The sequence below is a fragment of the Bubalus bubalis genome, chromosome 3 (genome assembly GCF_019923935.1).
Source record: "Bubalus bubalis isolate 160015118507 breed Murrah chromosome 3, NDDB_SH_1, whole genome shotgun sequence".
NCBI classification, from domain to species: Eukaryota; Metazoa; Chordata; class Mammalia; order Artiodactyla; family Bovidae; genus Bubalus; species Bubalus bubalis.
This window is the reverse complement of record NC_059159.1, coordinates 22,420,661-22,447,589: the sequence shown is the minus strand read 5'-3', so window position 1 is coordinate 22,447,589 and position 26,929 is coordinate 22,420,661. Positions and strand designations below refer to the sequence as shown.

At 36.8% G+C, this 26,929-nt stretch overlaps 1 protein-coding gene across 2 annotated transcripts; it reads right to left on the bottom strand.

Moving 5' to 3' along the window:
* Positions 1–529: 529 nt before the first annotated feature.
* On the bottom strand, positions 530–26,841 carry TOP2A (DNA topoisomerase II alpha). Of its 2 annotated transcripts, none has more exons than XM_006068624.4 (35): positions 26,666–26,841; positions 25,652–25,807; positions 25,371–25,461; positions 25,045–25,108; positions 23,520–23,665; positions 23,235–23,332; positions 22,573–22,785; positions 22,071–22,244; positions 21,770–21,871; positions 21,527–21,664; positions 20,358–20,496; positions 19,190–19,347; positions 18,761–18,886; positions 18,388–18,498; positions 18,137–18,242; positions 17,932–18,041; positions 17,353–17,445; positions 16,847–16,961; positions 16,635–16,756; positions 15,004–15,152; positions 12,797–13,028; positions 12,489–12,623; positions 12,172–12,372; positions 11,801–11,996; positions 10,195–10,286; positions 9,927–10,091; positions 9,717–9,800; positions 8,532–8,714; positions 8,127–8,217; positions 3,569–3,721; positions 3,209–3,329; positions 3,045–3,088; positions 2,504–2,644; positions 1,863–2,062; positions 530–1,551 (listed from the first exon to the last, which is right to left on the bottom strand). In XM_006068624.4, exons 1-35 carry the CDS (start codon positions 26,684–26,686, stop codon positions 1,423–1,425), a joined length of 4,599 nt encoding a protein of 1,532 aa, XP_006068686.4. In that variant the 5' UTR covers positions 26,687–26,841; the 3' UTR covers positions 530–1,422. The 2 variants fall into 2 exon arrangements, with proteins under 2 accessions (XP_006068686.4, XP_044794925.2); XM_044938990.2 differs by having other exon boundaries at positions 1,863–2,038.
* Between the last annotated feature and the right edge of the window lie 88 nt (positions 26,842–26,929).

Sequence of the window (26,929 nt, the reverse complement as noted above, 5' to 3'; positions counted from 1 at the left end):
CAGTTCCCAATGCAGGAAGCAGGGGTTTGATCCCTGGTTAGGGAACTGGGATCCTGCATAATGTGTGCCATGGGGGTGGGGGAGGGGGAAAAAGGTCTGAGTTTAACTTTCCTGTAAGATGAGAAGGGGTTGGGCCTTTCTAACATTTTTTCCCCCCATAAATGATTAGCCAATTGCCCCAATATAATTTACTGATATCATCAAGCAGTTGACTGGATTATCAAAATATTATTAAAGTAGGGAGTCGAAATTTATATTTAAAGCTATTTATTGATGGAGGGTCAACACCTTTTGAGTGTGGAAGAGATGAATTTAGCACCCATGTTTAAAAGCTCAGGGAAAAATCTGCTTGGCTGTTAGTCATGGTGCCTTTCTCTTAGAACTATCACTGTGGCCAGGAGTTAGGAGGGACATCAGAAAATGATGAGAATAGCTCTCAAAGCTATTTTATAGTGAAAAGTGAAGAGGATATATTTCAGACTAAGGAAAAGAGTGTAGTGTAGGGTGAAATAAGGACAACAATCAAGGGTTGCAATGTTTACAACATTTTATTAAAGTACAAAATAGTTGGAATTAAGCTAAATAGAAAAACATAGTAAATATTTACAAAAACATTAACATCACTCAAGTCACACAACACATGTAATGAATGCAGGAAGGTCTTGAAAAGTTTATAAATTGAAAATTATGGAGATTTCCCAAAATGGATATAAAAGCTCACTGCTGAGTATAGCATCAATATTCTTTGAGAATATTGTTCCTGACTCCTTTGCAATCTGAGGGGACAAGTGTTGAGATAATCACAACTTAGGATCTAATTTTCTTCATTTTATCGACTGTTAAAAAGACACATCCACGGTGTTTTTCTTCAGCTTCTGCTATTATTCAAAAGGATACGAAGAATATGAACAATTTTTCACTGCTTAAAAATTCAGCATATAAAAGGCTGAGTGAGTATTTGGAACTGGAACTACATAGAGTTCTATCTGATGGAAAATTACTTATAAAACTAAGATAAAACAGAGAACTAATCATGCTCTATCTCATATTTACTGAAAGTAGGCAGAGTAGAAACTTTTATGTCAAAGGGCTCCAATTTTAGCTTAATGAACTGTCAAACTACATTATGCTAAAGTTACCACACAACTATCCCGAGAGGCCAGGAGAACCTAAAATCATACTTTAAAAGACAAGAAAACAGACTAAATACATATACAAAGCAGAGAAGAAAACAAAACACTGTCCACGAGATGGTCACAGTATTATACAGTATTACAGAGAGATAAAGGACACTTGGGCTCTACATACTTCACTTTAATGGTCCTGAACTAAAACTGCCTTCCCCAAACTAAATTCAGAGGGGAGGAAATTGAGACATTTACCTAACTTTAAGATCATTACTTAAAATAGTCACCTCACATTTTAAAAGAAATCATCTTCATCTGATTCTTCAAGGTACTTTATAGGTTTCTTTGTTCTTCCAGATTTTGCCCGAGAACCCACAGCTGAGTCCAAGTCCAGATGGAAATCATCACTTTCCTCCTTGGGTTTCTAAAAAAGAACAGCACAAATAATTTCCAGTATCAACCGGACAGTAGAATTATATACCAACAGACTACAACTCAAGAATTTTCCACCTTCTAACAATAAGAAACAGACCAAAGGCAAATCTCTCATTGACTAATTAGTGACATTTAGCTGTTTTACAGCTAAACTACATAGAGTACAAGGGTAATGGATTTACATTTATTTTCTTAAAAATGAGCCAAATTATTAGCAGCAAAGCCCGATTACGTGTTTCACAGTAACTTTTTTCAGTGGGAAAAAAAACCTACAGTGTAAGGACTGACTAGAATAAGTACCTTGCTCGTGACTGCTTTGGAGATCAGTTTCTCAAAATTAGAGTCCGAATCATCAGAGGAGGATGCCTTCCTTTTGCGGCGAGTCTTGGTTTTGGGGGCATTCAGCTTTTTAGAGACATCAGAATCCAAGTCTGGATCCTTTTTGGTTTTTTTTGGTGCAGCCCTTTTTTTGGCGCCTGTAGTGGAGGTGGAAGACTGACCTGTAACACAGGCGTTCATCATGGTCACTCTTAGCGGGATTGTTTCCACAGTGAACTTTCTTTAGCAACTTGTTTTCCACTTATATTTAACATAGGAAAAGACAACATAATCGAGACGAAAATGCATAAGAGAACTGAAATATTCTTAAGTATCCAATTTTTTTTGTAGTTATAGGCTTCATGTTAAGCGTTTGTAACTGTTTCTAAGTCCCATCCCTGTCATAGGTATGAGTTAGGATAATACCTGGCATTTTGAGAAACACTTTTTAAAAATCTTCTGACTAGCAATATTGATTATAAAGATCTAAGGATTTGTTTTCATTTAGACAAGGTCTTTATTTTAGTATCTATAGTAAATTTGGAGAATAAAAATTTGAAGTTGACTTGTAGAAGCCAGTTATTTAATCCCAATATTAACCCAATTCAAAGACTGAGGCTCACTTTTTGCTGCTGTCTTCTTTGCTGTCACATTCTTTTTAGGAACAGGGTTTATGGTTTCAGTTACAGCTGGGAAATCTGCAGCAGGAGAGCTTGGAGGAGGTGGTGCATTATCCTCAGCATCATCAGCATCAAGCTCTGTTACTTCAAATGGAAAGGAAAGTAGTACATATAAGCAATACAGAAAAATCTGTGCTTTGTCCCTGCTCTGAATTCCTATTCAAACACCATGTTTGTGACTTTTCTGGACTATTTCAAACACACTTTTATACCTTTGTTCTAATTTCTGGGTTCTTCATCAGCAAAGTTATTTTTTGTATCTCTAGCACAGTACCTGGCAAGCACATGGTTACTTTTAATATATTAAATGGAGAACTTATTCATGTGCAAAACTAAATCTAATGACCAACATCAATGTAATACTAACAAGAACCCACATTTATTTTCAAAGACAGGACTTGGATAATATAGTCTGGGTTAGAAGCCAGGTGGACCTGAGTGTCCAGTAAAGCAGACATCTCACAATTTTTACTTAAATACATACCTGATGAGGCACTCTTTAGTGGCTTCAGTTCTTTGTTACTATGTCTAGAATAAAATAAAACAAAACATCCTGACGACCAGTTCTAAATGTGTCAAACAACAAAGAATATATCATCAACTATTAAAAACAATCATGCTAAAATCCCTATTAGAGAGGATACTTACTTCGGGGAAGTTTGGATCTTAGGTGGACTAGCATTTGATGGGACAAAATCATCTTGAGTGTCTTCATCAAAATCTGAAAAATCTTCATCTGAATCCAAATCCATTGTGAATTTGGTTTTTGCTGTTAAAAATATACATATGCAAAGAATCAAAGAGGACAACAGGAGAAATATTTAATCCACAGATTAATGTAATATGTCCTGAAGATATAAGCTTCAGTTTAATCTTTGAAAAGATGTCTTAATTTCTCAAAAATTTAATTACTGCTCTAAGATAACCATTTCTGGGATTATGTACCTCGAAATACACAGGTCATTTGAATTTTTCAGAATATACAGCATGTTCTTCACTTTTCCTTACCTGCTGCTCTCCGTGACTCTTTTTCTCGTGGAGGGACATCAAAATTACTTTCGTTACTGCTCATATCTGATTCTGAATCAGACCAGGGGTTTCTTTTCTTTGCTTTCTTGATTGGTTTAAATGGCAATGTAGTTTGTTTCTTTGTCTTGGTAACTGGAAAGGAGATAGGAATTAACCATCTTTACATATTTTGTGACTCACTTTTCTCCATCTATTATCCATCTATCCTTCAAATATTAGGTTGCCCAAAAACTTCATTTGGCTTAAAGTGTAAAAATAAAAAATATATTTTTCATATTTACCAAGGACTTTATTCAACAAAGCAGTCACTAACTGAATGAACTTTTTGGCCAACCTAATACTTAACTCTGCTAGTACTGGGAATACAATGGTGACCAGAAATAGAAATAGTCCCCCTTGCTAAGGAGCTTATAGCTTGGTCATCTAATCCCATAGTAGTAGTAATCCCACAGTATATGTGTTTACATAGGACATGCATCAATAGTATGCATGTGCTGCTGCTGCTGCTGCTAAGTCGCTTCAGTCGTGTCCGACTCTGTGCGACCCCAGAGACGGCAGCCCATCAGGCTCCGCCGTCCCCAGGATTCTCCAGGCAGGAACACTGAAGTGGGTTGCCATTTCCTTCTCCAATGCATGAAAGTGAAAAGTGAAAGTGAAGTCCCTCAGTCGTGTCCAACTCTTCATGACCCCATGGACTGCAGCCTACCAGGCTCCTCTCATGGGATTTTCCATGGATGCATGTGTATGTATATAAATATGAGGCTTTTGCAAGAAAGAGGTGTTTGAGCTGAGATCTGAAGTTTAAACAAGAGTTAACTAGCTGAAGGGAAATGTATGACAAACATTCTAGTTCAGGATATAACACGCACAAAGTTCTGTGAGAAAATACAGTGCATTTAGGAAGCTGAAAGAAATCCATTATGGCTGGAAAACAGAAGTCAGGAGGAGAATGACTGGTCTTGTTAAGAATTTTGTTTTAAACAGGGAACTTACATGACCAGATTTGCATTTTTAAAGAGTTTTGTAGGCTACAGTGTGGAGATGGGAAAGGCACAAGAACAGCTGCAAGATCAATAAGTTATACAAGTCAAGGCAAGGGAGACAATGCAAAGGGAAGAATGGCTTGGCCCAAACCTTAAGGGGCATTTAATGGCTGAGTTGAAGAGGTTTAAAGTCACTAAGTCTTGTTAATTCTTAACCCCAACTGTCTCTCATACCCACCCTTCGCTATTTATTTCCCTCATTTAGGCCCATAGATAAGGACAGTCTCCCTACTGGTCTACTTAGTTCTTTCTTCATATACCTAGTTGAATCCAACATATCCACCCTCCCCAACAACCTGGTTTCCTAACTCTCCACAATTCGATATAACTATTTACTACTATTTTTCAAAATAAACCCTCCCATTCTGCGAAGGGGGCCTTCTCATTGTCCCATGCACATTGCATAATACTTATTTGATTCATTGGTTTTATATGCTAATTCATTGCTTTGTGTTGTTAAGTTGCTAATTTGTGACCGACTCTTTGTGACCTCATGAACTGCAGCCAGGCTTTCCCATCCTTCAGTATCTCCTGGAGTTTGCTCAAATTCGTGTTCATTGAATTGGTGATGCTATCTAACCATCTCATCCTCTGCCACCCGCTTCTCCTTTGCCTTCAATCTTTCCCAGCATCACGGTCTTTTCTAATGAGTTGGCCACTAGCATCAAGTGGCCAAAGTACTGATTGCTAGGTAGTTTAAACAGCATAGTACATACGGCATATTTTTATTACTTTTTTGGAGGATAATTGCTGTGCAACATTGTTGGTTTCTGCCATACAACAATGTGAATCAGCCATAACTATATATATATATATCCCTTCCCTCTTGAGCCCCCCTCCCATCTTCTTATTACTTCTTTTTCAACACTAAGATCTTTAGGGGACAACAGACATGGTTGGATGGCACCTGGACATGAGTTTGAGCAAACTCTGGGAGACAGTGAAGGACAGGGAAGCCTGCAGTGCTGTAGTCCAGGGAGTTTCAAAGACTCGGACGCGACTGGTCAACTGAACAACAACAAAAGATGTTTCTATTTGTTTTATTCATCTTTGTACTCCCCACAGAACTGAGTACACATTACCTATCAAAAGTAGGTACTCAAGGATAGATATATACATCAATCAATGGAATAGAGTTGAGAATCCATAAAGAAACCTTAGATTTTTGGCAAAAGTGAAAACAATTCAATAGGGAAAGTTTTTTCAATATATGATGCTGGGTCACCTGGATATCCACATGCAAAACAATGAAGTTGGACCCCTTGCTTATACCATATACAACTTACTTCAAAAGTACCTAAATGTAAAAGCTAAAACTAAAAACTCTTAGAGGAAAATAAGGGGTAAATCTTTTCTTCTTTTTTTGGCTACACCACAGGGCTTGCAGGATCTTAGTTCCCCAACTAGGGATCAAACCTGGGCCCTCAGCAGTGAAAGCATGGAGTCCTAATCACAGGACTGACAGGGAATTCCTTAGGCAAAAGATTAGATATGACACCAAAAATATGAGCAACAGAAGAAAAAGATAAATTAGACTTCATCAAAATTAAAAATTGTGCTTCAAAGGACACCATCAAGAAAATGAAAAGATATTTCACAGGCTGGCAGAAAATATTTGAGAATCATATATCTGATAAAGATCTGGCATCTAGAATATAAAGAACTCTTGCAACTAACTCAACGATAAAAAGACAAATAACCCAATGTAAAAAATGGGCAAAGGATCTGAACAGACACTTCTCCAAAGAAAGTGGAAACAATCCAAATATCAGCTGATGACCAAATAAATATAATGTGGTATATTCATACAATGAAAAACTATTTGGCAACAAAACAGAATGAAGTATTGATACATGTTACTACATGGCTGACCCTTGAAAACATTATGTTAAGTGAAGAAGTCAGCCACAAAGGAAAATATTACATGATTCCATTCATATAAAATGTCCAGAATAGACAAATCTAGACACAGAAAGTAGATTGGTGGTTGCCTGGGGGGAGGGGGAGTTGGGAGAAAATGGCGTGTGACCATTAATGGGTACAGTGTTCTTTGCAGGGCAAGAAACTGTTCTAAAACTGAGTATACTAAAATCACCAAATGGTACACTTTAAATGAGTGAATCTTGCACATGAGTATGTTAAAACATCTCAATGAAGATGTTAAAAATAAGTAGATATTCAGTAAAGGCATAAACAAATGGTTAGAGTTGTTATTTCTATTTAATTTACTGAGTGAGTGTTAAGTATATCCCAGGTACAGTGCTGAACTCTGGGGATAAAACAACATGACTAAGATGTGGTGACTGTCTTCAAGAAACTTATATATGAATATGGTTCCAAATAGGAAAAGGAGTACGTCAAGGCTGTATATTGTCACCCTGCTTATTTAACTTCTGTGCAGAGTACATCATGAGAAACGCTGGGCTCGAAGAAGCACAAGCTGGAATTAAGATTGCCGGGAGAAATATCAATAACCTCAGATATGCAGATGACACCACCCTTATGGCAGAAAGTGACGAGGAAATCAAAAGCCTCTTGATGAAAGTGAAAGAGGAGAGTGAAAACGTTGGCTTAAAGCTCAACATTCAGAAAACGAAGATCATGGCATCTGGTCCCATCACTTCATGGGAAATAGATGGGGAAACAGTGTCAGACTTTATTTTTTTGGGGTCCAAAATCACTGCAGATGGTGACTGCAGCCATGAAATTAAAAGACGCTTACTCCTTGGAAGGAAAGTTATGACCAACCTAGACAGCATATTCAAAAGCAGACATTACTTTGCCAACAAAGGCCTGTCTAGTCAAGGCTATGGTTTTTCCAGTGGTTGTGTACGGATGGGAGAGTTGGACTGTGAAGAAAGCTGAGCACCGAAGAATTGATGCTTTTGAACTGTGGTGTTGGAGAAGACTCTTGGGAGTCCCTTGGACTGCAAGGAGATCCAACCAGTCCATTCTAAAGGAAATCAGTCCTGGGTGTTCACTGGAAGGACTGATGCTAAAGCTGAAACTACAATACTTTGGCCACCTCATGCGAAGAGTTGACTCATTGGAAAAGACTCATTCTGATGCTGGGAGGGATTGGGGGCAGGAGGAGAAGGGGACGACAGAGGATGAGATGGCTGGATGGCATCACTGACTCGATGGACCTAAGTCTGAGTGAACTCCGGGGGTTGGTGATGGACAGGGAGGCCTGGCGTGCTGCAATTCATGGGGTCGCAAAGAGTCGGACACGACTGAGCGACTGAACTGATGTTATATATATTAAAACCTTATAACCAGCTAGAAAGTGAAACTTAACAAACTGAGCATTTTCTTCAGAGCCCAATAAAGTATTTCATTACAAAAACCAAATACCAAGGAAAAAGATAGGGAATTTCAGATATAGTCCTTCATGGACCTCAAGAAGAACTTCTGAATATCTATGTGGAACATACTAGGTAACAAACAGAACTTAATCTCAACTCTACATCATTTTTCTTAAGATGTTTCAATACCTGGCTCTCTTTTCTGTTTCTTTTCCAGTCTCAGTTTTAGGCTTTCCATTTCCATTCCATCCTCTTGAGGGCTTCCTTCAGTATTTTCACTCTAAAAGACAGCATGACAAAAATGGTCAAATTCTGCCAACTTATTATTCAGCATAATATAGGGTCAAATATACAAATATATATTTGGTCAAAGAGTGATTTTTTTTTTTTCTATTTTGGCTAAGAGCTCTGAATAATGGTATGGGTACGACTTTTTCAAGATACTTAAACACTGAAAATAAATCAGGCTCATAAGAAAGGGAAGTTATGATGAGTTGATAAATTTCCAAACTATGCGATTAGTTCTATGATTAGTTCAGTTCTAAGTGGAAAAATGCTTAAAGTGTTTTATGTATAAGCTTTCAAGAGTATTACCTTAATTTTCTTTTTAATTTTCTTTTCTGCCTCTGCTTTCATTTCTTCAGTCACTCGGGGGATGACTCTTTTTCCACTTGGAGAAGGCAAAATTTCTACCATTTGTGTTTTTTTCCCCTTTGCTTTCCCACCTTTCCCAGGAAGTCCTATTTGTTCATCTTGTTTCTCCTTTGCTTCAACAACCTAGAAAAGGTGGATATAAGAAAGCAAGTCTATGGGGAGGAAGATGGGAGGGAAGTTCAAAACAGAGGGAATATATGTATACCTATGGCTGATTCATGTTGAGGTTTGACAGAAAACAACAAAATTCTGTAAAGCAATTATCCTTCAATAAAAAAAAATATATATAAAATGGGGTCACACCAAAAAAAAAAAAAGCAAGTCTATAAGCTAACAAGGACATTACAGCATAGATGTCACTTTATCCCTAGGGATAGAATAAAAGGCAATGATTAAACTGATTTCAGTTTGTTACATCTCAAAGGTAAATTTGTGATAAGCTGTTCAAACATTAAGGCACACTTTGAAAAGTGGAGATAAAAGACTGAGTTCTACGTTTGATTCTACAACTTAACCTTTTGAGGATAAAATGGGGAATCAGAATTAAGGATAAAATACATATACATACATATAAATGTATACGTTTATAAACTCAAATAAGCAGAAAGGATGTGATTCCAGTAATGTATCCAATCACCGATTACAAGCTAGATATCCAAACTGAAGTGCAATAATATAAATCTTCACATTAAAGATTTTAGCTTAATTTATGGAATTAAGATACTTTTTATGTTAAAGATAATGCTGCAAAACAATATTACTGATTTGGAAACAAAGGATCTTCTTAAACTACTGATTAGTCAGCCGTCTGTCCTTTCAGGTTTACTTGGGGGGCTGGGTTGGTGTTCTTCTACATTTAAATTCTCACTCCCAATAGGTCAAAAATCAACTTTTGTCCTTTCCCCTCTTCCTGTGAAAACTTCTAGGTAGTGTGTTTCCTGGTACCATTTACTTTATAACTTGTTTCTAACAATCTGTCACTTTATGTGTTATCTTGAAGTGTTTCTTCATGCCCCCTATATTCTTTCTATTGTCAACTATGAAATTTCCTGACAAAGAGGTACATTGCTAGAATAGCTTATTTCCTTAATACAAATTCTAACATGGGCATTACAAACTACATACCTCCAGCTCTTCAACAAAAGCAGCCAAGTCTTCTTTCCACAAATCTGATGGACTCTTTCTCTTCAATGTTTCTAGCTCTTGCTCCTTCATAAGACAGTCAGAAAATTAAGAGTTAATTTATGTGCATAAACTGCATTTTCCCAAAGCCCACAATTTTCTTTCACCATTAGAATACAACCAAGCAACATGTACTATCCAGCAACAACTCACTTTTTCATTTCTTAGTCTGCACAGTTCATCTTTCTTTTCCTTGGTTAGATACCAAAGAGGCATGTCAAGAAGGTAGTTGAAGGTAGGTCCAGAATCTGTTGCAGAGTCACTCTTTTCAGTTTCCTTTTCATTGTCACTCTCTTCATTTTCTTCTTCATCCGGAACCTAAACAAGAAATTAAAATGTATCTTTAATAGGAAATGTGTAATATAGACATTAGACTGTACACAATCTCTAATAACATAGAAAATGCTAACCAAGAAATTACCTTTTGCTGGGCTTCTTTCCAAGCTTTCACAGGATCCGAATCATATCCTCTCTGAATCAGAACTTTAATTAACTCTTTCTTAGGCTTATTTTCTATTTAAACAAATGTGAACATAGAGACAGTAGTTTTCAGCAATATTTTAGGAAAGGATAAAGTTTTTACCATATTAAGTCAAAAGATTAAAACTGGAAATTATAAGGTCTTTCTGCATAAATTTGTACATCCTGGTGGACACCAAGTCTTCTCCCTAAACCACTGATAAATATAAATTACCACAAGGGGGCAGTCAAATCATATATGAGGTTGTGATCTAATCATAACAGAAGACAATCAAAACCTTTATTTCTGATAAATATCAACCTCAATTATACTCTGTTCTTTTAATTTCAACACTTTAATTTCAGCAGGTAAGTTCTTAGTGCCATCATCCAAACATTGATTTCTCTTGATTATGGCCCCTTATAATGCATTTGTCCCCTTTTTTCTACAGTACCCCCTTCTCAATGACTACTATAGTCAATTTATTAGACTTTGAGGGATACTGAATGTTAGTAGTTGTGATATAGTGAGGTTCTAAGTGCCAATTAACTTGACATAAGTCACACCTTTAGGCCTTTTATATTAACTCTTCAAGAAGCCTGGGCAGTCTCTAGTATTTCCTAAATTCTAGTCAACTAAATAAAATCTTTACTTTTTATTTTTGAGTCATACCCAATATTATTTATTTAGCTTTGTCTTAAGTGGTAGAATCTGTGAAATTAGGGGACTGAGATGCCACTGTTATAGTATTTTAAAAGACCCATGAATATGTAACTACTAAGCTAAACATTTTTGTGTACCATTAGAAAATTATCCTGTGATCACTATGTAACTTGTGTTGTCGTGTTTTGGGACTTGCTACTACAACCCATAGTTAACCTGGCTTTTCTAGTTAATCCTGGCCAGAGCTGAGGCTTCTAACTTTAGTCAAAACTGTTTTATTCCTGGTTAATACTTAAACTTTGATTTTGTTGCTTCTGGAATGTCTTAAAATTCCTTTAGACATGACTTTCAGTCTTGGGTATACAATTTACTTATAATCGATTTAAAATCCTCCTTCCTTTTTGGTTTTTCTATCAGACTTCCCTCTGCTGTTATCAATCAGTTTACACAGGGACTTCTACTAGCTCTCCATTCTCTTCCGTCTAAAGTGAAAGTGAAGTCGCTCAGTTCTGTCAGACTCTTTGTGACCCCATGGACTGTAGCCCACCAGGCCCCTCCATCCATGGAGTTTTCTAGGCAAGAGTACTGGAGTGGGTTGCCATTTCCTTCTCCAGGAGATCTTCCCGACCCGGGGATCGAACCTGGGTCTCCTGCATTGTGGGCAGACACTTTACCGTCTGAGCCACCAGGGAATGTTAACTAATTTCTGATTTCTCAAGATGCTCAGTCTAGGAAAAGCTATCTCTTTTAAACCATAAATGCTTATTTAGATATATGAAAGACACACATGGAGAAATAAATGGATTTTGTCTTCCCTCCCTATCATTCCTCTCACCAAAAATGTTTAAAGAAGTGAGGCAAGATTGTAATTTTAGTACAGGCAGTTATTGGTCCAGAAACATACCAATGATTATTTTGCCATCTATTTTCTCTAAGATAAAGCGAGCCTGATTATTCAGTTTAGCAGATTCAGCACCAAGCATTCCTAGAAGCCATTCTTTTCTTAATCCATAATACTTAAGCCTGAGTTCAAAGAAGTCTCTTAGAATATCCAAAACTGTGTCGTATTTCTTTAAACAGCCTACATGGTCAAAGAGGACCTAGAAAAGAAAAAACAAGATTAGAGTCAACGGTAGATAAATTGGCTAAACTTTAATGGTTTTAGAGGAATGACCTCATTCTTTGAAAATGTAAAAGTAGCCTAAGACATCCTTTAAAAATTTATATTAACCTGTAATATACATGGAAACGTGTTTATCATAAAACAGGACATACCATGGAGTTGCATGTGAGACTAGTCTGGAGTTTGAAGACTTTGTGTAGTCCAGCTCTCTCTGCCTCCGCCAGCTTTTCTTCAGTCATCTTCACAACAAACTTCACAGTGGTGTCTGTGTGGTATTCCCTATAATCTGTTATGAGAGGCGGTGTCTTCTCAGTGCCATTCAACATGGGCTCAAGAACCTGTTCCTTATACGTCTAAAAGAAAGAATCCTTTTGTAAGTTTCTAAAACTTAGGCTCCTGTATATTCAACATACGTTAGTATAAAAAATGTTTCCCCATCACAGAAATCAAAAAAGAAATCCTTACTTACCTGGGTCCACGTTCTGATGGGAAGCTCTGAGATTTCAATGGTTGTAGAATTAAGAATAGCCACTTCACCACTAATCACATATTGATTTGGAGCCAGCTCCTCAACAGTACCCTTGAAGTTCTTGTAACTTGGAAGCTAAATTGGTATTTAAAAAAAGAATGTTTTCGAAATGTGATACTAAAATCCCAACAGCATTAAACAGTAAATCTAACATTAAGCAATAAATAAATTTTTATGCTCTTTAACTACACCATCTGCTGAATTGAAACCAGAGGAAAACTAAGGTTCTTAGTCCACAGAATAGTTACCATTGGCAAAGGTTCTTCTCCATCCATCAAACGTCTGATGTTATTCACAACTTCACGAACATCAAAGTTGGGGATTTTGCAGGACCACCCAGTACCAATTCCTTCAGCGCCATTTATCAACACCATGGGTATAATAGGAATATACCATTCAGGCTCAACACGCTGGTTGTCATCATATAAAAACTTTAATGTATGGTCATCTTTTGCTGGAAATAACAACCGAGCCAAAGGGCTAAAGAGAAAACAAAGAATGTTGTTTTAGAAAAATATTGGCTTTGACACAACTTTCATGGAAAGAACATGTGTTATTTCAGATATATACATAAAAATTACCTTGGCTTTACCTGTTAATATTTATTTACCAATATTATTTACTGAGTATTTTCTACATATATGTTAAGCACTGCAGATATTAAGTCTCAGTCTTTAAGGAGCTCAGTACAGGTAGATACTCTAGTAGTACAGCCAATGAATGTACATTTGGTCAGGTGGTATGGTAAATATTAAATAGATAAAGTAGCTAAAATTGGTTGAGGGGCTGCTAAGGAATGGTAAGCCCTTTCTGATAGGATAATATTTGAATACAGAAGAAACTGAGAGAAAGTGTACAGCAAACAGAGGTACCAGTAAGTCAGAGGCACTGAGGGAGTGTGCTTGGCCTCTTTGATTATAGGCAAAGAGGCCAGGTGTGTTTGAAGAAGAGATAGTAATGAGATGGAATCAAGACATGGGGAGGGGGAGCACAGATCATATAGGGTCTAGCTTGCTAAAATAAAGCTCTAATTTTTCTCTGAATGAAGAAGTTATTCCAGTGGCTAAGAATCCACCTGGTCGGGGAACTAAGATCCCATATGCTGTGAGGCAGCTAATGAGCCCGTACACTCTAGAGTCCATGCACAACTAAAGAGAAGCTCATGTGCTGCAAAGAAGATTCTGCATGTGACAACTAAGACCTGATACAGCCAAATAAATAAATATTTTTTAAAAAGTTGGAAGGTTTTGAACTCGAGTAACCTATTTAAAAAAATCAATCGACTGCCAACAGAAAGAAGGGTGGTAGACTATACTAGTCTATATAATGAATGGGGTGACTAAGTATTTTTCCAGTTCAGAGTCCCCAGGACTTGCTGATGAACTGGATGCAAGTGTAAAGAAAACAAGTCAAAGGTAACTCCAAATTTTTAGCCTGAGAATTAGGAGGATGGTATTTCATTTACTGAGACAGGGACTAAGAGTGTAGTTTTGAACTTATGTTTGAGATATTTATTAGACATCCAAGTAGTAAAAGCTGAGAGGGACATGAAATTTAGAGGCCAGGGCTGGAGCTGAGACTGGATGCATGAGATATCATCCCTGGATGGGAAGGCAGTATATTTAGTAGAAAGAGATCAGATGAAGAAGCCCCAGGGCAGGCCATAATTTGGAGGTTGGGAAGATGAGAAGGACCCAGTGAAGAAGACTAATAAGGAGGAGAACCAACAGCCTAGTGTCCTGGAGGACAAATAGAGAAAAAAAGAGGTTCAGGGATGGAATTATTAATTATGCCTTATGCTATTGAAAGAATGAATAAGATGACAGTTGAAAATTGACCAATCATAATGTACTTTCCACAGACTTGTAAAGGAAGTAGTATTTCCGCTTTGGTATTTAAGAAGAATTAAGTTCTTATCTTGACTCTGGCTTAAACTCTATTATCGGAGTTTCTTAATCTTGGCACTACTGGGTCAGATAGTTCTGTGCTGTGCAAGTGCTGTCCTGTGCATTATAGAGCGTTTAGCAACACCCCTGGCCTCACTAGATGCCAGCAGCATGGCTCCCCTAGTCATGACAATCAAAAATGTCTCCAGACATTGCCATATGTCCCCTCAAGGGTGAAATCTACCCTGGTTGATAACCACAGCTCTAGATGGAAGAAAAGAGAAGAAAATAAAAAGAAACAAGAGTAAAACATTTATAGTTTGGCAAGCAAACATTTTAAGGGATATAAAGGCTAAGCTATCAAACTGAAATAGAATTTTGATTTTCTACTCATTGCAAAGAGTAGACTAATTAAACTTTAATGAGCTAGTTTAAAACAATTAAGAATGCAAACATTTGCATCAAAAATCCATTTTCTGATTAACTGAATTTTTCTGTTTTTGGTCAACTAACTCACAAGACTTCAAAATTGGAAATGGCAATTTACTAAAAATCGGAAGCATACCCACCTGAGCATTGTGAAGATGTATCGAGGACTAGCAGAGTCCTTGCCACCATGCAACCTGGTACCAAACTGACCAATGGGCTGCAAAAGGTTCAGATTATTGCTGCCCACAAAGTTCTGAGCCAAATTGATAATGGTCATCATTAGTGACATCTGGGGGAAAAAAGATTCATTAGTCTCATCCATAGCCTCAATAATAACATGTCTATTGTTATGACTAAATTTCACTATAATCCTGTAAGGTTTTATGAAGTGTAGATGTTTACTGGCTTTTCCAAGATAAATACATGGCAGACGTAGTACGTAAACCTAAGACTTCTGGCTCCTAGTTCAGGGTGCTTGCCTTCCAGCAATTTCTATCAAGTCTTAACCCTGAAGGCACAGCTCCTCTATTCACCCTCTGCAGAATGAAGTATTTCCTCCTTTGTGTTAAACACTTTACTCCTTTCTACTCTTGCATGTTTCACTCTATAGTTACGTGAGTGTATGTGCACATGTGTGGTAGCCCTCTGGCTTAACTGTGATTATATGTTAAAGGTAGAGAATATATATATGATTTAATTTTGTATACTCTGTACATGGTAAGCATTAAACAAATATTTACTAGGTGAACATCTACAAAGTACCTACTATATTTTGATTTGAAGCAACAAGCAAGGCAATCATCTCTTTAAAAATCTAGAAACTTACAGGAAATCTTATTCTTTAAAAATGTTTTATATAATAAATGCAAAAAACCAATTTCAAAATAAAAAACTCATAGATGTATGTTTGTATAAAGGCAATCAATTCAGACATATATGAAAAATTAGAAAACTGCCCTTTCCCATTCCCAGGGATAACCAAAGATAACAGTTTGGAGTATATTATTATTCTGGTCTTCTTTTCTTTTCCTTCACTTGATAATAGATCATGGATGTTCTTCAGTGTTAGTACCTAGAGATATGTTGTTGTTGCTAAGTCATGTCTGACTCTTTTGTGACTCCATGGACTCTATCCTGCCAGGCTCCTCCTCTGTCCACGGGATTTCCCAGGCAAGAATACTGGAGTGGGTTGAAGAATACCGTTTCCTTCTCCAGGGGATATTCCTGACCCAAGGATCGAATGTGTGTCTCCAGCATTAGCAGGCAGATTCTTTACCTCTAAGCCACCAGGGAAGCCCCACCTATCACTTATATCACAGATTCCATGTACAGATGTCATAATTTATAATAATTTTCCATTTGATGGACACTTTCCATGTCTAAATTTTGGCATAACAAAGTTATAGCAAACATTACTAAATATTAATATCTTTGAATGTAGATCCTTGCATATCTTTTGATTATAGTAGCCTTGTTTTAGACATTCCCTTCTCCAGGGGATCTTCCCAAACCAGGGATCGAATGTGGGTTTCCTGCATTGCAGACATATTCCTTAGCCTCTGAGCCATCAGGGAAGCCCATTATAGGAACATTATTTTTATAATCAGATTGTTAGGTTACAAAATAAACAATTTTATAGTTTGATATATTTCACCAAATTGTTCTCTACTATGGATGTACCAGCTTATACTTTCACCAACTGTTTGGAGAATGACTTTGCAGGTATTTCTGCTATAATGCTTTCCAGAAACATTATAGATTATGTGTTTACCTCACCATGATGATAAGAGGACATCTCAGCTACTGACCCAGCTAACTGGGCAACCTTCACCTCTCGCTTGTCATTCCGTTTGAAACATGTAAACAAAACCTTTCTCTGACCTGGTTTCAAACCTTCAAAATGAAAGAAGTGCAAATATTAATATCATTAATTTAATCATTTCTAGGCATCGATATCCATCTTATGGTAAAAATAGAACTCACCATCCACCATAGATGGGATAGATCTTTCATTATCAGAATTTGAGAACAGGATAAGTTCCTTGTTTATGAAGTCATTGTATGTCAGATATGTGGTAGCTTGCCCATACAAATAATCCTGAGGAACCAAAGAGATTATTACATGATCTAGTTTAAGATAAAAAAAATGACTAGTCTTAACAATGCTTAGTGCAAAAATAAAACAAAGCATTATCATTTCTATGCTAATTCTTAAAGTCTTTCAAAAAGAAAGAATTATAAAGTATTTTATGTTTTAAAGACAAAGCAAATTTATTTGCTGCACAATTAGGAAAAAAGTTTATTGACTTTGTAGTTTCTTTCAGGTCCAATACATCTATGCAGCAATCATTAAATAAGGATATTTACAAGTAGTTATCTATTAACTTTTTTACTGAAACTTTTATTTAGTAGCCTTAATTTGCTATACTATCAATTCTAAAAGGTCAGTAAATAGTACATTTTGTGGGATATATTTAAAATTTTCTTACATCAGGAAGGCCAAGTAACTTTCGTTGTCTTCTATCTTCCATGAAATGAGTTAACCATTCCTTTCGATCATCTGTCTGCTTTTTGCTAAAGGCCTACAAATTAGAAGATAAAAAAGATGTTACTGGCACTAACAGATACCAAAATATTTTTTCTAGAAAAAACTAACAAACCATAATAACTCAGTTTCTAAAACATCTGATTCCTTTCTTTGGAATATGTGTACTGAAAATCATCTATTTTATAAAACATTTTATTATATGAAAAATTAAATGTTTCAGTTGACTAGTTAAAACACTGATTTCTAAAACCAATGTGTGTATGTGCTCAGTTGTGTCTGACTCTGCAACCCAATGGACTGTATGTAGCCCACCAGGCTCCCTTGTCCATGGGATTTTTCTAGTCAACTATTACTGGAGTGGGCTGCCATTTCTTTCTCTAGGGGATCTTCCCAACCCAGGGATGGAACCCATGTCTCTTGCATCTCCTGCACTGGCAGGCAATTTTTTTTTTTACTACTGCTCCACCTGGGAAGCCCCTCTAAAACCAGAATGTATTTGTGAAATACACTCAAAACTCACCAGGCTGATTGCAGCATCATCTTCAGGACCGGAATATTTGAATTGGATACGATGTCTTTTCATATCTGCAAAGTATTCTTTAGCTTCCTTTGATGTGCTGGTACCCAAACCTACAAAAGCAAGAACACCCACCAAGTTACTCCATATAAACCTGTACAATGGTATATAACAAAATGAGAAGTTCTGTGTGAGTTTCAGTACAAACCTTTGTAATACTTGACTTTCCATTTTTTATGATTTGGTGTAGAACTCTTCCATTCTTCAAACTCAGGAAGGCTATAGAATGCCATTTCTTGTTTGTTTTTAGACACCTGAGGTAAAAAAACACATTGCTATGGCTTTCCACACTGCTGGGTTCCCTGCATACCATCACACATCACTGAGGCTATATGTGTATCCAGCGTTGAGGAGTAGAGCCTTCAAATATCCATTATGGTATCTTAGAAATCAGTATACCTTTACAATGGGAGTGATAAATTCCTCCAGAAAACGATGTCGCAGAAGAGAGGGCCAGTTGTGATGGATAAAATTAATCAGCAAGCCTTTGATATGGGAACCGTCTTGGTCCTAGAAATATTTGGAAAGCCAAAACACAAAAGATTTGCTTAGAAACTAAAAAAAATTGTGACTGACATACCGGAAATTTCTCAAAAGTTTTTCTGTGGGGATTAAAGAAAAAAAAAAAAGCTATTCAAATTTAGACTCACTTAACCTGTATTATATAATATGCATAAAATAGAAACATATCTTATTAGATGTGGACTAAAGATAAATAATATCCTTTCATGGCAGGAAAGCAATGCAACAATAAGACATGTTTAATTCTGACCTGATCTGTCATAATCATTATCTTTCCATAACGTAGAGTCTTCAGTGAATCTTCATCTTCATAGTTTTTCTTGTACTGAAGACCCACAATCTTAATTATATTGTTAATTTCAGCATTTTCCATTATCTGAAATGGACATATAGACAAAAAGGTAAGATTTTATTTACAAACTTTAAAGGAACAAAGAATTATAACAGTATATGCTGCTTGGGTTTTTTTGAATTCCAGTATTTTTTAGTTATTAGCAGCAGCAGCAGCCTATACTTTAGTAAGTCAGAAAGATCTGTTAAGATATGCTACATTATACACAATTTTCTAAAATAACGACAAACTAAGATATATTTTAAAATCTTATATATATCTTATATCCTCCCAATAAGGGGGTGAAATATAAGCTTAGATTCTGAAGATAGTTTTTATATACTCTACCTGTTTATGAGAAGCTTCTCGAACATTGAGTATTTTTCCTCTAAGAGGAAAAACCCCATACTTGTCTCTCCCAACCACACCAAGGCCTGAAACAGCTAAAGTTTTAGCTGAGTCTCCCTCTGTCAGGATAAGTGTACACTCAGTAGAGTTTCGTCCTCCTAAAATAAATGAATATTAGCATATTTAGTTCAACCTCAAATATACTAACTCAGACATGTGATAAAACACAAATAACTTATAATTCATAACAAGCTGGCTTGAGAGTCAAATAGAGTTAAGTAATTGGACTTATAGTTTAACTAAAGTTTGTAAGTTAATAAAGTCTTAGTTTCCTAGACTAATCTTTCATGATGATTATACAGTTGCCAAACATTTGCTTGATCATATTACATTTAACATATTTTGTGGGTAATGAGGTTTAGGACATGACTCTAAAATATGGCACCTTGACACATTATCTTATTAAGCTCAGGGAGTTTTGAGAAAAGAAAACTTGAGTAGAAGCAAGAATATCTCTCTGATCTCTCCCCTAAACTTCTCTCCTGAAGCAGGTCATAAGATCCTCATGCAGGAGGTGCTCGCCTTAAACCCAGAAGAAAAGAACATTTTAATCTAAGATTAAAGGTCACCAAGAAGAATCTGAATGAAAAGGCCATGCTAAGTGTCCCCAGGTTTACTATAATCAGCTAATAATCACTGTCCTATCATATCTTTCCAGAACTTTGCATTCTTCATCAAAGCTAGCATAAAATCACTTAGGTTTAACCATTTTTTTGGGTTTTCACTTCCTTACAAATTTTCTGGTCACATGAAACTATATTAAATAAATACACTTGCTTTTTTCCTGTTAATGTCTGTCATTTTATTTTTCAGAGATAGCCAGGGACTTAAGAAGGTTGAGAAGACTTTTTCCTCCTCTACATTAGGTAATAGATTACTGTATAAACATTCTTGTTTTATACACCAAAATAATCATTTCAAAACTATTTTTAACAGTTAAAAACAGAAATGACCCAAGTGTTCAATAACAGGGAACTGGTTGATTTTTAACAAAGTACAAATATTCTGTTGAATATTAAGTGTCAAGGGAAAAATATCCACAGTATGCTGTCAATGAATCAAATCAAATAAGTATAAGATTTAAACTTTGGAAACATTAAATGTGTACCTGCATCATTGGCATCATCAAGTTTGGGAATTCCTTTGATTCTGTTATGTTTTACAGCAGAACACTTCTTGTTTAACTGGATTTGGGCCTTAAATCTCACCCAGTTTAGTATACTTTCTACAATACCACACCCAATTGCCTGAAAATGAGAAGATTCATGTTAGGGAAAAAGAGTTCTGTCAGAAATACGGAATACAAATGAACTCCCACAAAAATGGGCAGAATGTGGCACATTTTCCTGTCTCAGGTTATCACTACTGAGGCAGCTGGTTCCTTTGGGTTTTCATTCAATATTTACTGACTACATACTTATACGGTGCCAGGCACTGAGCTCCATGTGGAGATCTAGAGGTTAAAACAAGTTAGCCGTAGTCCTTGTCCTAAAGGAGTTTGGTACAACAAGGAAGACAGAAATAAAATGAGCGATTACAGTGTGAAGAGATAAGTGGAAAGCATATCATGTATAATAATATATGGCCAGTGTCTTATGGGAACAAATTTTTAGGGAAATGAATAGAAAGTAAAGGTTTTCCTAAAGAAATAACATTTAAGACCTAAAGTAGTCAGCCAAGTGAAAAGCGTTTCAGGCAGGGTAATCCCTCTGTCTGAAATGTGAAAAAGCTCTAAAGAGGGAAAGAGTACTCTGTTTTTGAGTAATTTAAAGCCAGTAGGAGTGAGACTTAGGTAATGTGGGAAAAGTGGTACTGAGATAAGGTTGGAAATGGCAGGGTCTTGTAGGCTGAATTAAGGAATTTAGGTTTATGCAACCTAATAGTTGGTTGGAGGCTTTGACTAAAACAGGACATAGTTTTGTTTTTTGGGGGTGGAGAAGTTCCATGAATGGCGATTAGTGAGTATGGAGAGAACTGATTCAGTTCTGGATGTGTCCGCTGAGAGCAACTTAAGGCATTCAATGCTTGGTAAGTAGTTAGATGAGATAAATTCAGAAGTGATCTGAACTGGTGACATGTAATGGCCAAATAAATAGAGATGGCATATAGATGATAATTAAGGGCTTGGTAAGAGTTGGTAAGCGGTAAGGGTTGTTTTTTTAATTTCCTTTTCAGAGAGAGAAGACGTGGGAGGAATTTTGGTTTCTGCAGAGTTGAGAAGGGCAATGGAAAATAAAGGAAGATGCTTCTATCTTTTATTTCCTTCTAAGTACTCACAGCTTTGATGAATTTTTCACTCAGCTGGCATGTTGATCCAAAGCTCTTGACTTGTAAAGTCATGTTCTCTTTTGTCTGGGAGTCGAAGGTTGGGTTTTCAATTAAGGCATTCACAAAAATCCACATGTGATTTTTTACCTGCGTAAAAATTGACAGTAAATTACTGAAAATTTACTCATGCTTTATTTATAGACTTTTGCTTCTTCCTTGACTTTCAAAAAGAACAGTGTTAAAGTATCGTACCTGATGTGCTTTTACTGCAACACCACCCTTGTTCTTTTTCTTCACAACATCAACAAGTTTGGTCACAATCTGATCAGCTACATAATCAACATGTCTGCCACCCTAATGAGGAAAAATACCAAACTGTAAATCCATTACCCTCAAAATTGTAATAATAATCAAACATTTTAAAAAAGCTAATTTAGTTCCCTTGATGCCAAGGTAGCCAAATATTCAAGTTCATTTTATATATTTAAAACAAGAATACTTATATGAAATATGTAAAGATAAATCATGATTGATAATTCAAAAATAAAATTACCTTGGAAGTAGCAATGCTGTTGACAAAGCTAATTTGCTGAAAGCCTTTTTCACTCATTGTTAAACATACTTCCCACCTGTGGTTTACTTGTTCATGGATAATTTTCAATGGATTGCCAGTTTCATCTACCTTATCCTTCAGATACAGATCTACATAGCTACGGAATCCTTTCACCTAAAAAATAATAGTATTAATTTTTTTTAAGTAAATGAAAAAGTAGGTTGTAAAGATTTTTCAAAACTAATGAAACGGTGTTCACTGATATGTATAAGAGGATGGTCATTAAAGGACACAAAAGGATTTAGTTAGAAGATTCTTTGAGAAAGACTTCAGTGAACTTAAAATAAGTTAACTGATTTTTTTAAAATGTGGCATTATGTTTTCTTTACAGGAACATATCTGAGAAGCGCTAAGAAAAACAAATGGGAGAAAAAAAAAATCAACTTTGCTTTTGACGATGGTCACAAAGTACCTCATTGCCTACATTCAGTAAAATACTTACTGGAAGCCTATTTCCATTGAGATAGACCTTGACATCTTTAGTGGATCCAGCAATATCATATGCTCTTCTAACCATCAGTGCAACAATATCTTTGTCTAGGCTTTGCATTTTAAACTTAGACAAATCAGGGTGGAAGGTAATACATGTATAATCTTCTCCACTAAAGGGCTTGAGTTCCATCTCACCAGCTTTCCCCATGTTATCCATCCATGTCTATGGAAATAAAGAGTAGAGGAGAGAAAAAAACTCAAGTTATCTCACAAACTAGAATTAAATAACACAAATTTACAAGTCCTAAAAAAAGAAAAACACACACTCAACCAAACCAACCCCCACCCCTCAACTCCCCTAATATACGTTTATGAGTAACTTTCTATGAGCTTCCCTAGTGGCTCAGAGGGTAAAGCGTCTACCTGCAACGCAGGAGGCCCGGGTTTGATCCCTGGGTGGGGAAGATCCCCTCAAGAAGGAAATGGCAACCCACTCCAGTACTCTTGCCTGGAAAATCCCATGGACAGAGAAGCCTGGTAGACTACAGTCTGTGGTGTCACAAAGAGTCGGACACGGCGGAGTGACTTCACTTTCCCTTTCCCATGATTTAATAGATTATAAATTGCTATAGCATAATTTATAATCAAGGCACGAGATGCTCATTTACTTACCTGTTTGAACATTTTCTTGTATTCTTTGCTTGCTGTTTCCACAGTAAATTTGGTACTGAATATGTTACACAGTTTGGCTCCATAGCCATTTCGACCACCTGGGCAAATAAATGTAAAATGTGATTTAATTGTTCTTATCTCATTTACAGCTTTATTTCTTAATCACTGGCAATGCTATTTAATTATAGAGATTTACTCCCATATTTTTAACCTTTAGGCCACAATCTTTGAAAAGATGTATTTTTTCAGCAACAAATGTGTTTTTTATTTTCCTCAATATTCTACCTGTTACTTTCTTTTCTTCATCATCATAGTTGCTAGAAGTTAGGAGCTGTCCAAAGATGAGAGCTGGGACATACATCTTCTCAACTTTGTGTTCGACAACAGGAATACCTTTTCCATTATTCCATATACTAATTAAATTGTTTTCCCTAAGAAAAGAAGATTGAATTCTTTTTTTGTAAAACAGATGTTAAGCTGGTGCTTAATTCTTTTCATATTTAAATACCATTGTCTCTAAAACACACATGTCTCAATTTCTTTATGACTCTTTATATATATACCTTCTGAAATTCAGCACACTTAGTTCCAAACACTCATGAAATAGGAGCCAAAAGGGAAAAAAAAAAAAATCAATCCTTTTCCAACACCTGGGCAGACACTGATAATACTGAAAAAATATGAAGCTTTAAAATGTTAGGATAAACAAAGGGAAATGACTTATGCCCAATGGAAAGAAAAGGACAAAATTTGGAAACAATATTATTATACCGCTTTTAAGAGGATCATCTGCACTGTCCCAGCTCCCTTAGCTTTCCCACCTGACAAAGCACACTGGCAAAACAAATATGAAAGAGCATTATCAACTGTAAACGTCCCTGCTCACCAATAAAATGTTCAAAATTTATTCGGACTTATATTTTAGTTCTAACGACACACACTATGGTTCTTATTACACGTAGCTTGCTGCTGCTACTGCTAAGTCGCTTCAGTCGTGTCCAACTCTGTGCGACCCCATAGACGGCAGCCCACCAGGCTCCGCCATCCCTGGGATTCTCCAGGCAAGAACACTGGAGTGGGTTGCCATTTCCTTCTCCAATGCATGGAAGAGAAAAGTGAAGGTGAAGTCGCTCAGCCGTGTCCGACTCCTAGAGACGCCATGGACTGCAGCCTACCAGGCTCCTCCATCCATGGATTTTCCAGGCAAGAGTACTGGAGTGGGGTGCCATTGCCTTCTACGACACGTAGCTTAAAACTAGCTTAATATTTTTTAAAAGACTATGGTATCAAGTCCTTAGGAGCACTCAAGCACATCATTAACACATTTCCCAAAAAGAATCTAAAGTATAGTTTATGTTATAACTGAATAGGATAATAACAAAGGGAAGCAACACCCTGACTACCCACAAAAGGACATTTATAAGCAGAAATGTTAGATCAAATTATTCTTTATCACCATCTGCTGGTTTACTGTTTGAATAGCATCATGAGAACAAGTTATAGCTATAGACTCTGGAATACTTAGAGAACTTATTGGAGATGTTTATTGAAATATTTAGAGATAAAGTGTTATAATGTCTATAATTTATTTTGAAATGACTAAAAAATATAGATGGTACACAATATGGCAAAGTGTTGACAACTGTTGGATCTAGATGGTAGCTATCTAGATTGTTCATTTTAGCACTCTACCTTTCTGCACTTCTGCAAAATTCCATTAAAAAAAAGCTCAACTTTACTATAAATCAAGTAAATGCAATTAACAGCAACAGGGTGCTACAAAAAACAAAAGACTAAGCAGGAGACTTACGGGTCAATTGTGATTCTAATACAAGACATTTTTGGGTCCCTTTGTTTGTTGTCTGCAGCATTGACTGAAAGAAAATACACATTTGTAAAAACTTAAAGTATTTTAGAAAACACTCTTTACCTCTAAGATATAAAAAGAAAAAAAAATCTCAAGCAGTGCAGAAGTAACATTGATGAGGTATTCATTCAGCAATTTTTATTCATAGGACTGTTTCTAAGAACTCAACTTCCTAGATTCCAGCAGACTAACCTTTGCCAACTGTTTTTTGCTAGGAATAATACTTCTCACATCTGACCAGTAGATCTTTGTATTAAGAATATACTTACCTAGAATCTCATCAAAGATTTTGTACAAACCAGGAACATAAGTGACTTCCCTATAGTTAATGCCAGTATCTTCATCATAAACCCACATTTGCTGGAAATAAGAAAAAGAAATACGGTTACTCTACTTTGTTTTATTATCATGGTTACTGTAAAGTCTTCTGAATTAGTATGACAATGTAGATGATAGCTTAGGCCAGTTCCAGAAGACAAAGTACATGAAATATAGAAAATTAACCTGGAAAAGTATTCATCTTAACTACATTTAATTAGCCTGATTTTACCTGGGTCACTGATTCCACAGAGCCAATGTAGGTGTCTGGGCGAAGCAGGATATGTTCCAGTTGTGTTTTCTTTTGATAGATTCTTTCAATAGACAATCTTTTCTTAGCATCTTCATTTTTCTTTGTTTTGCTGACTTGCATATTTTCATTTACAGGCTAGCAATTTTTTAAAAAATTGAAGAAAAGGGATTTTGAATCATAGGTTTATCAGAAACCAGAAACAAAATACCTATCGTAGTGGTCTGCTTACACACACCGAAACAAATCACACAGCCTTTTGGTAGGTATCAATGGAGCTGACATAGTTTTGTACAAACATGGCAATATAAGTTAACTGCAGCAGGTTCCCCCAAGCGTCAGTTTAAACAGACATATTATTTTGCCATGTGTATCTGACATGGAAATACTTACATGCGTTAGATGCCATCAACAGCACACACCCCCTTCTTTCAGATACTCCACACGTATCTACTGAGTGCCTACCAGGTCTCAGGCACTTAACAGATTCTACAGTAGCAGTATGGAAGAATAGGGATTCCATCCTTTGGACATGTTAACGTTTTAAACACAGGAGGGACGTATTTTGAGCATCTCGGACCTGCCGGCTCCATAGTGGGAACCCTGTTCCTTGCTCTGCACTGTCCAAGGTCAGGGTCGTCCAATCCCATTTTCAGCCCCAGGTAGGAGTGGAAAGCATCTCTCAGTGCCGCGTAAAGCTACATGCGGACCACGATGCCATCGACCTACACCGGGATCAAATGAATCTCTAGAAACTGAAACACAACGCCGCACCCTAGAAGCCAGTACAGCCGACAATACTTCACTACTTGCACCAGAAAAAGGTTTCAGTCTCTTCGCGATCACGCCGAGCCCAGGGGACTCGAGTAGACGCGGAAAACCCACGCCCAGCCCTAGGCGGCCGGACCACGACCCAGACGCCTCTCTCTCACGGGCAGCCGGAGAGATGCCGGGACGCGCTGAGGCTCCGCGACGCGCCCCTCCCGCGAGCTGTACCTGTAGTGGCGACACCTCCATGGTGACGGTCGTGAAGAGGCTCGAGAACCCTGCAAGTGACTAAACCGGTGGGACCCTCGAGACAATCACGGAGCAAGCCTCTTCTCCACAGACGCACGTCGGTTAGGAGAGAGCTTCCACTCCGGTTTGAACCTTCCGCTAGCCCGCCCAAACCAGATAGGCCAATCGTTGACGCGCTCTCATCAGTTCCGTCCAGAGAAACCAATCAGAGCTGGTTTTTTATATTCACCAATAAACAGCTGA